This window comes from Rhagoletis zephyria, unplaced genomic scaffold, assembly GCF_001687245.7.
Source record: "Rhagoletis zephyria isolate East Lansing unplaced genomic scaffold, Rhagoletis_zephyria_1.1 Rzeph_scaffold_00164, whole genome shotgun sequence".
In the NCBI taxonomy this organism is placed as follows: domain Eukaryota; kingdom Metazoa; phylum Arthropoda; class Insecta; order Diptera; family Tephritidae; genus Rhagoletis; species Rhagoletis zephyria.
In genome coordinates this window covers 271835-287048 of record NW_016157248.1, presented here as the reverse complement: position 1 = coordinate 287048, position 15214 = coordinate 271835, and the positions used below count along the sequence as shown (strand labels likewise).

General features: G+C 38.0%; 1 protein-coding gene across 1 annotated transcript in view; it reads right to left on the bottom strand.

Annotated features, from left to right (window-relative positions):
* Positions 1 to 3540: 3540 nt before the first annotated feature.
* The window catches only part of LOC108355563 (UPF0047 protein YjbQ), a 58895-nt gene continuing 47221 nt past the window's right edge, over positions 3541 to 15214 (bottom strand). The window contains exons 3-5 of the mRNA XM_017606719.1: positions 10432 to 10486; positions 10286 to 10367; positions 3541 to 6051 (exon numbers count right to left, since the gene is read on the bottom strand). Coding sequence (XP_017462208.1) covers positions 5836 to 6051; positions 10286 to 10367; positions 10432 to 10486 — 353 coding nt within the window. The 3' untranslated portion in view covers positions 3541 to 5835. The remainder of the gene's footprint in view (positions 6052 to 10285; positions 10368 to 10431; positions 10487 to 15214) is intronic.

Genomic DNA, 15214 nt, shown 5'->3' with positions numbered 1-15214 from the left:
AACCAAAATACACAAGATGAAAGATTTCTATAAACACATGAAGTATAAGCACGGCGAACTTACATGCATCCCCCTTAAACATTACAGCAAACAAAATCAGAAATTAGCCAAACAGAACTAAGAAATAAAATTCTTATTGGAATGCAAAAGATATGGTCTTATTCCTATTCACTTGAAAAATTCTATAAAAAACTTAACCATAAATACCAGTTCTGAGAGGATTAGACAACAGATAGAAAAGTCGAAACGAGTCTTTCTTATGAAAGTATTAAATATAGAAATTACGCAAACAAACATTAATAACATACATAAAACATTAATATAAAACTAACTCAAGATCTTTTGAATCAGGCGCAACAACAACTAAAACATGATTTAAACGAGTTAGAATTTAACACGTTCGTTAATAAGCAAAATTTTCTTGGTCAGAGGATCGCAGAAAAGAAGAGGATGACTCTCCACTCAAAAATAAATAAACTTAAATATGAACAAGTTCAGAAATTGGGAATCAAAACAGACAACAACTGGGTCGTTAACAACACAACAATCGAATTTCCCGAAGAATTAAAGTGGATACTCTCACTTGGTAGAAAATTCACCTTACCAACAACTAAATCGAATTTCTCACCAATACATACAATAGCTGAAAAGGAACATCTAATCCAATCACTGGAGAATGAAAAAGAAAAAGAAATAGCCAGAAATAAAGTGAGCAGCAGAATCCTACTGTTCAAATGCAATATAAAGCATAACGCAGCGGAGAAATTTATTTTATCAGCTTTTTACAAAGCGTTCGTCAAGCTACACAAAAACAATGTTGTTATTACTGATGCCGACAAAGGAAACAAAACAGTAGCTATGTATAAAACAGAGTACCTGGAGAAAATGAATAAATTAATAGAAGACAAAAACACGTACAAAACAATAAGAAGNGCTATGTATAAAACAGAGTACCTGGAGAAAATGAATAAATTAATAGAAGACAAAAGCACGTACAAAACAATAAGAAGTGACCCCACAAACACTCTCCAAAGAAAAAACAAGAAAATAGTGGACGAACTTGAGAAAGGCAAGCACATCAACTTTAGAGAAAAACAACAACTCACATGCACGGCAGCCACAGCGCCAAGACTTTATGGATTGCCAAAAATTCATAAGCTAGATGTTCCTCTTCGTCCTATTGTTTCCTCTTTTATGGTCCCCTGTTATAAAATGTCAAAATACATCGGAGATATTTTGAAAGTATTAATTTCGGAAAAATACAACGTGAATAATGCATTCAACCTAAAAGATAAGCTAGCCAATATATGTGTGTGTGATGAAGATGTATNACATTCAACCTAGCCAACATATGTGTGTGTGATGAAGATTTATTAGTGTCGTTCGATGTCGTCTCCTTGTTCACAAATTTACCAACAATGTTAGCCTCAAAAATCGTAATGAATAAATGGGACCAAATTCAACATAAAACCAATATTCCGAAAAATAAGTTCCAAGAAATGTTAAGTTTTTGCCTAAATGACAATAACTATTTCATGTTCAACAAAAAATTATATTCGCAAACGTTTGGAATGCCTATGGGTAATCCTATTTCCCCAACAATAGCCGACATAATTATGGACAACCTACTGGACAATGCCATCTCGGAGCTCAAGGAAAAATTCAATATTGACATAAAATTTGTAGCCAAATATGTGGACGACATCTTCGCTATAGTTAAACGTAATGACGCGAATATTATTCTAGGGTTTCTAAACAAGTATCACAACAAACTCCAATTTACGATGGAAATAGAGAAAAATTCAAAAATCCCTTTCCTTGACGTTTGCATTCATAGGGAAAACCAATATCTTTTACTTGACTGGTACTCTAAGCCAACTTCTTCTGGACGCTTAATAAATTATTATTCATCGCAACCAACTAAATATAAGATTAACACAGCAAAAAACCTCATCCACAAAATATTGACGACAAGCCACACACGATTCCATGACGCTAACATAGAGAAAATAAACAAAATATTAATATGCAATAATTATCCTGTTAAATTAATACGAGAACTAATAAGTCAACAAATTATGAAAAACAACATTCACCCAAATACAATACCGAACACAGACACAACAAAAACCACAAAGAAATTTTACAGCGTAACGTATATTCCCAACCTAACCGACAACTTTGATCACAGCATAAATAAACCACAAAACACAGCACTTGCCTACAAATCCAATTACACCCTTTCGACAATATACACAAAAACAAAGTGCCCAGTAGATGTCCACCAACAAAGCGATGTAGTGTATGAAATTAAATGCAAAGGAAAGGAAAATGAAGAATGCGGGAAAGTGTATATTGAGACAACTCAGCGGCCTTTAGGTGTTCGATTAGGCGAACATGAAGCTGACATCAGAAAACAAAAAAGCAGTACAGCATTAGCACAACATATAACAACAAGTGGACACACAGCTGATTTCGCAAACGCAAAAGTTATTGACAAAGAAAAAAGAGAGTCAACCCGATATACATTGGAGAGCCTCAGAATAATGCAAAGGAGAGAAAAGACCATGAACAGAAAGGAAGATACAGACAACATTGCGGCCGCATACATTTCATGTTTATGATTATAAACTAACTTTTAGTATTGACAAAGCTACCACAAAAGATGGCATAGATTATTAGTATTTAGTGTTAATAATTCGTATGTATTAATGTTAAAATAGTGTGAGTCAAATTGTTTGTTCTCAAACTCAATCTGTAGTTTTTCTTGTCATTTGTAATTCCATATATGTATATGTTTTTATGTCTCCATTTATTATTTTTGGTTATAATGTGTTTTTGTATTTTATGGTTCGTGAAAGAATTAATTAAACGGAATTGCCCCTGAAGAAGCTAAACATGTTTTAGCGAAACGTTGGGCCAGAAAGTGAAATAACGTAGTTTTATTTGCACCAAACACTTAGATCAGACCAGCCTGGTAACATACAATTGAAAAAAAAAGTTAACTATCTCGCAAAATAGTAGTATAATCGGCCCTAGGGGAGTACAGAATATGAATAACAAAATATGTAGTAAAAAACTCCTATAGTAGTACTTTCGGCAGCACTGGCTGGTATACGCGCTTCGAGTGTAAGAAAACGATCTACCAATGCTCGTCAAGGAGCGAAACAGAAATCATTTTGTTTTCACTATTTTGCTTTGCAAAGATAGTGGTTTTGATTTTGCTCTAACACAAAACAGTTCAAATTGATAGCAAATTTTGTGTCTTTGAATGAATCATTCGTGAAATGTTTCGTTTGTTTTCGAAGTCAATATTTAATAACGTCAGGGAAATTTAGAAAAAAATTATCAAATAATAAAGCACATAATATGAGAATATGAATGAGTGAGCAGTAAGTGAATTACGAAGCCCCATATGTATTGGCATTTTCGTATCTTTGAATTTAGCGTGCTTAGCTTCCTAGTCCAACATCCAGCTGCCACTGGCATAGGATCAAACCACACCAGCTTGCTTCCATTGAAATAAAAGGCTTTTTAAAAAAGCGTTAACATTTAGAACTTTTTTCAAGATTTAAATTTTACGCGTTTGAGCGCAATGCGCTAACATTTCTTCACTTTATCTATGTTACTAACAAATACAAATAACCCACTTGAGATATTTTCGAGTATACGAATGTGTGGTTAGTAAATATCCCAAGTTTGAATTCGAAATAGAAAAAATTGTTGATATCGCAAAAAGACAGCGACGCTGATCGTTTCGAGACTTGGTGGCTTGCTATTTCTCAAATTTACGCCTACACACTCCAACGCGCACTCGATTTGTCAGACTGCATGCTCATTTTTACGCGCCTTTTGCTGCTGTCCGACGGTGGCGCTGACACAGGCACGGCCACTTACCGACGTTGCAGCATCAACACCGCCAGCCTGCACTGAGGCACGCCTACTGACACGCTTTCGTGCTGCTGCTGCCATGTGAGCTGCGGTACGCTTCTCACGCCAGCGATCGATGGGTGTGTAGCAACACTTAAAGAATGGTGCACGTCGACGTTGCTCTTCGGAGCTGGCCGAACTACTGCTGCTCTTCGCCAAAGATGCGTCCGTAAGTGAGGTTGCAGTCAATTCGGTCTGTACGCCGCTGTTCGTCAACCGCGCTTGCATTCCATAGAGTCTACCCCTAGATGTTGGCGCTTCAGGTGCTGTTATTCTGGGCGGTGTCGCAGACGCTAGGGGCGATGCCTTGCATATGACGCTCGGCGGCTCAGCGTCCTGAAGCTGGAGAGATTGCTCCGAAGAGACAGATGCTGCCGATGTACCCGTCGTCGACGTCGTAGAAGGCCGAAAGTCATGCGAGCTGCTCTCGACCATGGCAGTGCGATAGTTGGCGGCAAAATAGTTTGTCTCCAGATAGTGGCAGGACTGAAAAAGGTAGTCGTCGAATTGCTGCAGTAAATATTGCTGCTGCCCGACGCTGTCGATCAGTACGTCGCTGTCAAGCGGATACTGTGTGCACTGCTGTTGGTGCAGTGACGCATAACGTCGTATGCCTTTGTGCGATAGCGACGATGGCGAGATTATCACAAGAGATTGCGCTGTCGGTGAGTGTGTCTTCTCAACTCCATGCCCCATATACTGTTGCTGTTGAGCGAGCTGTTGTTGCTGCTGTTGCTCATCCAGCTGCCGCTGCCTTTGCTCCATATCAACAATTTCTATTTCCTCAATATCACTAAAACTATTTAATTGTTTCAACAAATAATGCACATCATTTCGTTTCATTTGATTATCGTCGTGCGATGGTGCTATTACAGCAGCTGCGGCCCCCACGTTAGCCGCTTCCCGTTCTGCTGCTATTTCCGCTCCCGCCGAACGCAGACGAGCAAGCGAAGCAGCGGATTTCCCTTTCAGTTTCGCTTTCGGTTTTGCTGCATGCGCAGTTGCTGCTGATGTTTTCGCTGTGGCCGCTGCTACTGTTCCTACTGCTGTTGTTGTTGCTGTTGTGAAATTAGTTTTTTTAGTTTGCGAATCAGTCGCGACAATGCCAGGATGGACTAGCGCTAGGCGCTGCTGTAGCGCATCGCTTAATGGTGCTAAGCTGGTGCGAACTGCAAGTTGCATATTGTCGTGCGCTTGTTGCTCTTGCAGCTGGTGTTGCTGATAATAGTTGGTTTCCGGCATTGTACTGTCGATGATTCGGTTAAATTTAGCTAATACCGTTGATGATGAACTCAACACTGACGGTGGTGATGATAACGATGTCACTGCTACTCGTGCTGCTGCAGCTCCTACTTCTCCTTTAACTGGCGTTGCTATTGTAGACGAGTGTCCCACTGCATCGACTTTGCTATATTCTCTTCTAAATGGTTGTTGTTTTGGCTCATGTGGTTGTAGTTGTTGTTGAGGCACTGTTGTGACGGTTTCTACGTTAACACCATCCCATTTGAACTCTATTCTTGATGTTCCCGTCTCCATCGAATCCGATTTATTATCATCACTATCAACATTCAATGTTTCCGTTACATTTAAATTTAAACGTAATTGATTTTTCATTAACAATCTTCTACTATTACTTAATAACGTGTTCGTAGTTATATTAGATAAATTAGTCGCATCTTTCGCACAAGTAGTGGTTGTTGTTGGCGCTGCTGCCACTGCAGTCATGTCAGCCGTTTGTTTTTTTTTTGCTATTGCCGCGGAGGCTGCTGCTGCCCCCGTTTTTGTTGTTGTGCTGGTTTTGGAATTAGCTAAATTTCCATTAAAAATTAATTTCCTCGACGAAATGATGCCATTATTGTCGCTCCCCCGCGATTACCGACTGTCGCGAGTGGAGCGAGGCCTTCCCTAACTGGATGTCGAAGCGATTGGCGATACTGGCGACAGCGGACTGCGCGCTGTCTCACGAGGACATCCGGACAGTGTTATAACTAGTTTGCGTGAGCCCGCCTGGTCGCGATGCTCGCATAACCAAACGCCTTGCCATGTACCAAGCGATAATTTACCATCAGTTATAGGGATTGTCAATGAGCTACCGAGAAAGCAGGCCTTCACATGCGCCGGCTTGTAAGAGAAAAATTATTACAAGTTTAGAAATGAATACTTTTAAATTTTACACCCCAGCCAGCAAAATATCCGAAAATGGAAAAAATTCCGTATAAAAATCTTTCATCCCGTTTCATATTCGTCGTTTTTCGGATACATTTTGACACTAAAGTGATCATCCGAAAGATGGGTACATAGTAGTAATGAGCGATATTGTGATTTTTCGTTATCAGTGAATTCAAAGACTGCGATTATTAATCACCGTGGTTTTTAATTTTGGTTAAGAGAAGTTTAACTTTTAATGCTTCCAAAATTATAGTGAATGTTTCTTCGACCTTTATATTTCAAGAATGGTTAAAATTTTAATTATTTGAAACCAATAAGTAAAATGTAATGAGCATATGGTGATTTTTTATTCAATATTTACTACTTTACTTTTTACTTTTACTTTTACTTTTAAAGTGTTCTTGTTAATTTTTAATACTAATGTCGTTCATTCTACAAAAAATTTTAGGAAAATCAAAGGAATTACCCAAACTGAAAAGAAACTCACCACTAACTCACCACCACTAAATGGTATAGAATTCTTGGGAATCAATAGGGCTAATTAGGATGTTGTGGAAATGGTCTTGGATTTGCAGTTGGAATTGCATTTGCTGTGAATTTACAAATGCAACGAATATGAAAATCCAAGAGCATTCAATAATAATACCCAATTGTTTATTTAACCATTTTTTAATACTAACGATTTTGTATTGGTCGCCCCATTGCATTTTTCGGGGTTTTTGTGGGTTTTTTGCGGACCTATAAACTATAGTTGCGATAAAAAAGGTTAAATAAACAATTGCGTATTATTGTTGGGAATCTCCTGCAGATAAACAGAGTTTTCTGGTAGAAAAATATTGAGTTTTAACTATTCTATACCATTTCTATGAAAAGTTGTTTTTCCCCCATATAAAATACATGGAAAAAAGGGTATACTTTTTTTCGGTATAGGACAATCCTAAGGGGTGAGAGCATAAAAATTCCGACTTTACTTTTTCACATGCGTTTTTGGATCACCGTAATGCACATACATAAGGCAAACAAATCACCAATCACTACTTCCGCTGACTAACAATAGCTCTTACTATAACAGTTCAACCTAATATTACCGGCGTAAATTTTTCTACACCCGCGCGCAAGTTTTTTACATTTGATAAACTGTAATCAATTTGTGTGTGAGATTTCTCAGAGTTGCATTTCTGTCAAATTTACAGAAGTTTCTTGAATAAAATTGGAATCCATAGTCGCGCCAAAATGTCAAATGAGCATAAACGTCCAATCGAAATATTACGCAACACAAATCTTGGAATTTGATTTAGCTTTTTACACCCGCGCATACTGGGGTCAAGCGTGCTCAAAACTAAATTAAAAAAAAAATCCTTTTTATGAAAAACCAAAAAACGCAGGTTTATCCCCATTAAATTCTACATTTGGGGGTAAGTTTTCAGCTTCCTATCGTTTTTCCGCTGGGAGATATGCGTGTCCAAACTTGACAAATTTGAACAATATGTAAACTTGTTACTGTAAGAAAGCGGTATTATATTTCGTCATTTTGTCACTTCGATTATTTAAAATGAAGTTTATTTTTTTGGTGTATATTTTTTTTGGAATTATGTGTTTTAAAAAAATTGTGTTAAAAAAACTAACCTAACCTCTATTTTTTGCAAGTGTAATTTTCAAAATCATTTTTCATCATTTTAATGCTTAAAGCGCTTTTAAATTTGACAGTACTACAATATGTATGTTAAGAATCCGAGTTCAAGACCAGAAGCACTTTGCGCATTTTTAAATAAATTGGTTTTAAAAATTTCACTCTGACTTTAATTAAACACAAAAACATATACTTCTGGTTAAGTTTGATTCAGTTTCATTCCGAACTTAAACTGTTTATTATTAAGGTTGTTCAAGGAATAAAGAGCGGAATTAGTTCTAACAAGGACTTAAAAATTTTTAGTGAGAAGCGGATTTAGTTCGAACAAGGACTTTAAAAACTTTAGAGAGATCTATAGTAGGAAAACGAGTCGCGCTGACAATTTAGAATACGTTTTTAATAGATTGTTAGATTCATCAGATCCTCTGATTACTTGCTCGCGCTTGTTGCTAATGGTCACAAACCGGAGATCTTTCTTTGCTGAAGCAATGGAGTTACTTAGTAGAACTTGAAGCGAATAATATTAATTTAACGGGGCTTGGATGGGATTTAGATTCCGAATGTGAGGAATAAGTGTCCCTGTTTTCATTATATGGTGCTTATCATAACTATAAGATACCCACATATTGACAAGTTTTGACTATTTTTTTACGTACGTATTTTTGTAGCCCAATAAAGTGGCAGTTTGAAGTAGCTAGGACATACCGTTGATTTTTGGCAATTTTTTTGGTGAAGGTGTCACTCATTTTCTCCATATAAAAAATCGTCGAACATACTTTGTATGGAAAAACGTAAGTCCTAGCTATTTCAAACTTGCACTTTATTATACTACAATTAAATAGGTTACAAAACTGCATACTTAAAATTCTTTTTTCATAGTGCTTATCATAACTATACGACACCCACATATTAAAAAGTTTTGACTATTTATTTTATTTTAATTTTATTTTAATTATTTTTTTATAAAAATATAGCAGATTTTTTAATAATTTAATGAGTTTTATTTAATACATTACTTGCTTTTCGATATTTTGTATGATTAATTTGTAAATCTCTTTAAATTTAAAATATCTGTGTTCGTATGGAAAAGTCGCTTATGTCGAAAGGCTGGCTTTAGTATAATGCGGCATTCCCTTTATTCTTTAAACGACAATAAATTTTTTGCAGAGACTTAATAAGAATATTGACTTGCTAGTATCGGAACTATTTATTGCACGTTTATTTGCCAAAAGTTGTTCAACGGCTCAGCGCCAGTGAGCTATTCGCAATCCTATGCTGCGAATGCCGATTTATACTAAAGCCTGCCTTTGCAGGTTGTATGTGCATGAGAAATTGTTGACAGTAAATTGCCGGCGTGTGTGAATATAAGTTGGCCTGTAAGTGATTTTTAATTCACAGTGAAGAAATCACCGATAGTGAAATATCGCTCATCACTAGTACATAGAGAAAAGTACCGAAAATGGTTGAAAAACTAAGGTAATTTCTTTCTACTGTCTTTGTGAAAATCTTCAGATTAAATATTTCGTTGAATACGCCTTCATTCTGAACTTCACAGATGCTTTTTCATAGTTAGGAACAAAAAAAATAATAATAATAGATTCCGCACGAGTTTTAATAATAATAAATTACGTAGTTCGCTCTCTCATTCGTAATTCGCACTCCAATTACCCTTCGAATTACGTAATTCACCATATAAAGTTTTGAAAGCGAATTACCTCATTTGTTGGTAACTCAGATCCAATTACCATGCGAATTACGAACAAATCGCTGCCGCCTCTAATTTTAGTCGCATATTTATCGAAACCAGCAGCCGGATTCCCACATTTGCTATCGCTAATTTTGTTCGCCGAAAATTTCCAAAAGAATGGAAGGTGCCCCTAACAACACGCAATATATAGTTGCATGCCCGCCGCACTGCTAGATTTGGCTGGTTACGCATTGCATGTGTTACTTTTCCATGTTGTATACTTCTAGGCCCTACCGCTTTTAATTTAGAGAATTTTAGCAACGAAAATTTAGCTTAGCACTGTCAGAATTCCACTGTAGTTCACAAATGAAAACTGGCACTTTTTCTGAGTTTAAAATAAAGTTCATACATTTGTACATCACCAATTTAATACAGAAATTTATAAATTTTTAGCAATAACTTATATTTTGCATCAATTTTGCACCGAAGAAAAACAAAACATAGACACGAGAACTGTCAAATCGAATTAAGAATGTGCCCGTGTGAATGGAGTTATTCGCGAACGTAATTGGAGCAGCGAACAAAGTAATTCACGGTGTCGTGGGAAAGCCGTGTAAGTCTGCTGGCAATTGAGTATGGGACCTTCTGGAAGTAATTAAGCCATAATACGTTTACATATGTTTAAATGTCCAGTTTGAATAAATATTTTAAAATTATATTTTCAAATAACATAATGATTTTCAGACGTTTTCCGGAAAATTGTACCAAAACCCCGCTGTCGGCAAAACTTACATACGTTTTTTGCTGGCTGGGAAAATACATATACATTTGAACATAGGCACATACATATTAAAATCTAATATACTCACCATATCATCGGGTCCTTCGCACGAGTGCCTATATGGTAGGCCTTCGGGAACTATTTTATTTAACATCATTTCCATATCGTCTCTATACGTGACCAATTTAAGTTATTAAATTGATATGAAATAATCGTATTAAAAATGTATGTTACCTAACATCTGGATCCCAACTCTCGTTTAACGCCAAACTCGCAGATGTATGAAGGACTGTAATGAAAGTAAATTAAATTTCTGAGTCATTTTCATACCACAAATAAAATCTACATTGATCTACGATACAGATCTCAAAAATGAGAGGGAATAGAAAATTTCTTGTAGGTGGGGTGCAATAACACCATACGCAATAGGGCCATAATGCCTTTACTTCGCTTGGCGATTGGAAATAAAACCATAGTGTGTTGCTAGCGGGGGAGCGGGCAGATGTGCACCCGCCAAGTTATGCACTCGCAAAATTAAAACTTGCTTACATAAGTACATATATTTTTTCCCAACATCCAATAAATGCGGAAATATCAAATAATTATTTATTTCATTTTATTAGTAATAATTTGTATAAATTTAAATAATTCAGTAACATACGTACATACATATGTATGTTTTAACTAAATCGAACAAAAAAAGCTTATTCAATATGGATCAAAGAACCACTAAACTTAACTTCGGCGCGGACATAACACTGTGGGTAATAGCGTAGCCGAGATATTGGTACTGCTAGATCTGGTACTTTGAAGCGCGGCCGAAGGTCGCCTACTCAAAAAGGAGTTGTGCGCGCATACCCGAATTTTGAAAACTTAAATCATAATTATTTTAATTATTGGTACTCAAAATAGTTTTTAAGAAAGGCTGTTAGTTTTTATGAATTAAAGGTGCCGCCAAGAGTTAACATCGTGAATAAGGTTCGGAATGTATTTTCTACAGATGACTTTTGAAATAAGTATTAAAAAAGTTAATTTCTGTTCTCGGATTCGTAATACTGGGGGTTTAAAATGCGTATATTTGATACGCCTTCTGACGAAATAGTTTGATGATTACCAATGATTTTCCAAAGTGCCCGTAAACTGGAAAATTACCGTAACAATGTTAACAAACGGCGATAGTTTCTTTATTCACATTCCGAACATTCGGAATAAATTTTTTTGTTCACTTATTCATTAGAACGTTGTTCCCGGATAATATGGGGCCGGATAATCTGAACGCATTCTTTTTATTTCGTCTGTAGTACGGAACTCATAGACTACTGCAACGGTGGGCCAACGATCGGAACATTACCCGCAATTGGAGAATGAAAATTGACTTTCTGACTTAATGTTCTTTACCGATATGATGGAACTTTTGCGAAACTTGAATTTGTCTTTACAATGTTTTTGATTTGTCGCCAATTATTTTAAGTTTTGAAGCTAAACTTCTTCCTGTTGTTGTTGTTGTAGCGGCTACAACAACCCCGCCCAGATCGGTTGGTATCTCAGTCGTTGTCGTCAAGTTCCGTTAACGGCAGCCCTAGGAAGCGTGCAGCTTCTGTTGGGTTGGTCCACAAGGACACAGCCGTTAGGGTTGTCGGGTTTTCAGGGCATGCGAAGAGATGTTTCGAGTCATGTGGGGTCTCTCCGCATGCCGGACACTCATTTGGCACATCCTCATTCAATCTACTCAGGTAGGAGTTTAACCTGCTGCAGTAGCCAGAGCGAAGTTGGGCTATTGTCGTTCGTATCTCCCGAGGCCGAGTTAGCTCCGTTTCGTCTATGTCCGGGGGCGGTATGCCTAGAACTAGGTCTAGGTCACAGGTCTAGAGTCTACATAACTCGAGACTGACTCCCTGTGAATGCCGTTCAGGGCCAGTCGGTAAGCTGACGGACTTCGTCTGCCAGTTCATATAGATGCCTCCTGACGTGCCTAGGCGAGGGCTCCTCTGCAAGCAGCTGTCTGCTTGGGTGGCCACTTCTGTGGCTCCCGATCAGGAACTGCTTGCAGAGCATTATATTGTGCCCCTTTACAGGGAGCATTTCTGCCTCGCCGTGGAGATGATGTTCGGGCGACATCAGGAGGCATCCTGTCGCTGTCCTGAGTGCGGTGTTCTGTACAGTCTGTAGCTTCGTCCACTGCGTCCTACTAGTCCCTGGCGACCACACTGGCGCTGCGTAGTTCAAAACCGGCCGGCCTATTGCCTTGTATGTTGCCAGCAACGTTTCTTTGTCTTTGCCCCAAGTACTGCCGGCTAGCGACTTGAGGACCTTGTTGCGGCTCTGTACTTTATTGACAATAGCGGTTGAGTGCGCAGAGAAGGAGAGCAGGCTGTCGAATGTTACTCCGAGTATTTTGGGGTTATTCACCGTCGGAATTGGTGTGTCATCGCCGTCAGTATTCAGCGGTAGCCTGACCTCCTTCGTCCAGGTTGTGAACAGGGTCGCAAAGGATTTCGTAGAGGAGAGGGCTAGACACTTTGCACTGAAGAAGCGAGAAAGTTCGGAGAGATACCCGTTTACTTTCTAACACAGGTCATCAATTCCATTCCCAGTCGCCATGATCGAGCAATCGGCGGCGTAAGAGATAATCGAGACTCCCTCTGGTGGTTGAGGCAGCTTTGAAATGTAAAAGTTAAACAGTAGCGGGGACACCACCCTGTGGAACCCCCTGTTTTATTTTTCTGAGTTTACTCGATTTGTCTCTAAACATTACCGACGAGTGTCGACCACTCAAATAATTTGCCGACCACCGTTTGAGCCTCTGTGGGAGAGAGGAGGCCTCTATATCTTCTAGTAGCGTGGAATGGCAGACGGTGTCAAACGCCTTTGACAAGTCCAACGCTACTAGAATCGTTCTCTCACAGGGACGGTTTCGGTTAAGGCCACGAGTTATCTGAGTGTTTATGGCTCTAAGTGCTGTTGTTGTACTGTGCACTTTACGGAAACCATGCTGATGCTTCGCTGGGGTCAAGTGGTTTGTGAAATACGGGAGTAGCAAGGCCTCGAGTGTCTTCGCAACCGGGGAAAGGAGTGTTATCGGACGATAAGAATCTCCTATGTTGGCAGGTTTCCCCGGTTTGAGCGGTGGGACCACTCTCCCCATCTTCCAGATGTCTGGGATGATGAGAGTGGCCATAGACAAATTGAGGACCTCCGTCATTATTACCATTCCGTTCAAAATTTTTTATTTTCTTTTTAGTATTTATATGTAAATTTTTTAAGCTTGCATTTGGGGGGATTTTTTTCAAAAAACATTTTTAAGAAACAATTTTTATTCATAAGTTCAGTTCGAACGTCGAAGAGTGCGGACGTGTTTTTAAGTTCGCTCCGTAGTCATTAAATAAAGTGCTCATCCATGGGCCTCTCATTATTGAATGGGCACCCCCGCCAATTGGGTAACTTTCCGAAGAAACCCAAGAGTCCAGGAATAAGGATATTAAAAAATATCGGCAGCTTGTTTCCTCGGCCCCTGTCAATCAAGTTTACGTTTAAACCCACCAAAACAAAATCATAAACTGTCGTCAGATGCCATTAAATTATTATCAACTGTTGTAAATGCGGATGCGGAATTGCCATCAGTAAATATAGATACGAGCCTGGATACTTCAGATGACTGCGTGTCTGATGGTGTATAAAATTGTTATCTTAAAAATATATTCCTGTACCAACAAATATGTATGTCTTGTTTATTGATTCATTCAAGATCCCGCAGTTTCCGTGTAAATTTGAACATCAAGATTTTTACAAACAAACATTAAGACCACGTTAGTGTTTGTCCGAGCTTCTTTTCCGATTTGTGGCGTGCGCCTTGATGTTGGCGCACAAAGGGGAGGGACCAACAGTTTTACGCCGAATCCGAATGGGAACTTTATTTTTAGAGAAGCTGTTCTTCGTGGCTGAATACACTCGGGGGTTTGCTATTGCCTGCAAAAGGGCGACTTTATTACAAAAAACTTGTTTGTTTATTATTTTTTGATGTTGGTCGGAAACTGGGCTTGCACCCAGGCCCTGCGGAATGATAGCGTACCGCTACATCACATTATATAACAAAAAAACCGAAAACATGACCTTTTTTACTTAACTACCTTAGTTTTGCTAAAACTCTGATTATTTTAAGCGTACACAGCAGCCATTATGGATCCGTCATTTTGAATTTCGAAATTATGTGGTGAAATTTAAAACCAGCAATACACAAAGTTTGATTACAATTGTACCACGCTTCGACTTTTGGCCAGCTTTTTCGAAAAATTGGCCACTGTGGGCTGTTACGAATATAATAAAACTGCGGGATCGTAGTATTGCTATAATGCTAAATCCGAATATGCCATAAAATTTATAGTTTGACGGATGACAGCTGTTAAATCAACTGCCAATTTCTCTAAAATTAAGAAAATCCTTTTGAAAATGCCACTGATTGCGTTTTTTGACATGCTGATCACGAATTTTATGTCAAATTTAAACCCTGACAGTTGACAGCTGTCAAATGAACTATGAATTTTTCTAAAAATAAAACAATATTTTTAAAAATGCCACTGATTACGTTTTTTGACATGCTGATCACGAATTTTGTGTCAAATTAAAACCCTGATAGTTGACAGCTGTCCAATGAACTATGAATTTTTCTAAAAATAAGACAATCCTTTTCAAAATGCCACTGAATAGGTTTTTAGACATGCTTATCACCAGGGAACGGATTTCATGGAAATTGCCTTTTTTTCTGCTAAAGAGATAGAGTATATTCGATTAAGAATGTCCACGATTTAGCTTTCCCTGATTCCATATATACACATTTGATGTTGCCTTTTTTTGCCTTTTTTATATTTGCCTTTTTTAAGATATTTGCCTTTTTTGCCTTTTCTACCTTTAAAAAAGTCATTATAGCATTTACAATTTTTTTTTAATATTAAAAAATATACACATGCCCAACCGGCTTATAGAAGCGCAGGGACCTCTTGCCAAATTGGTGTTGGAAAAA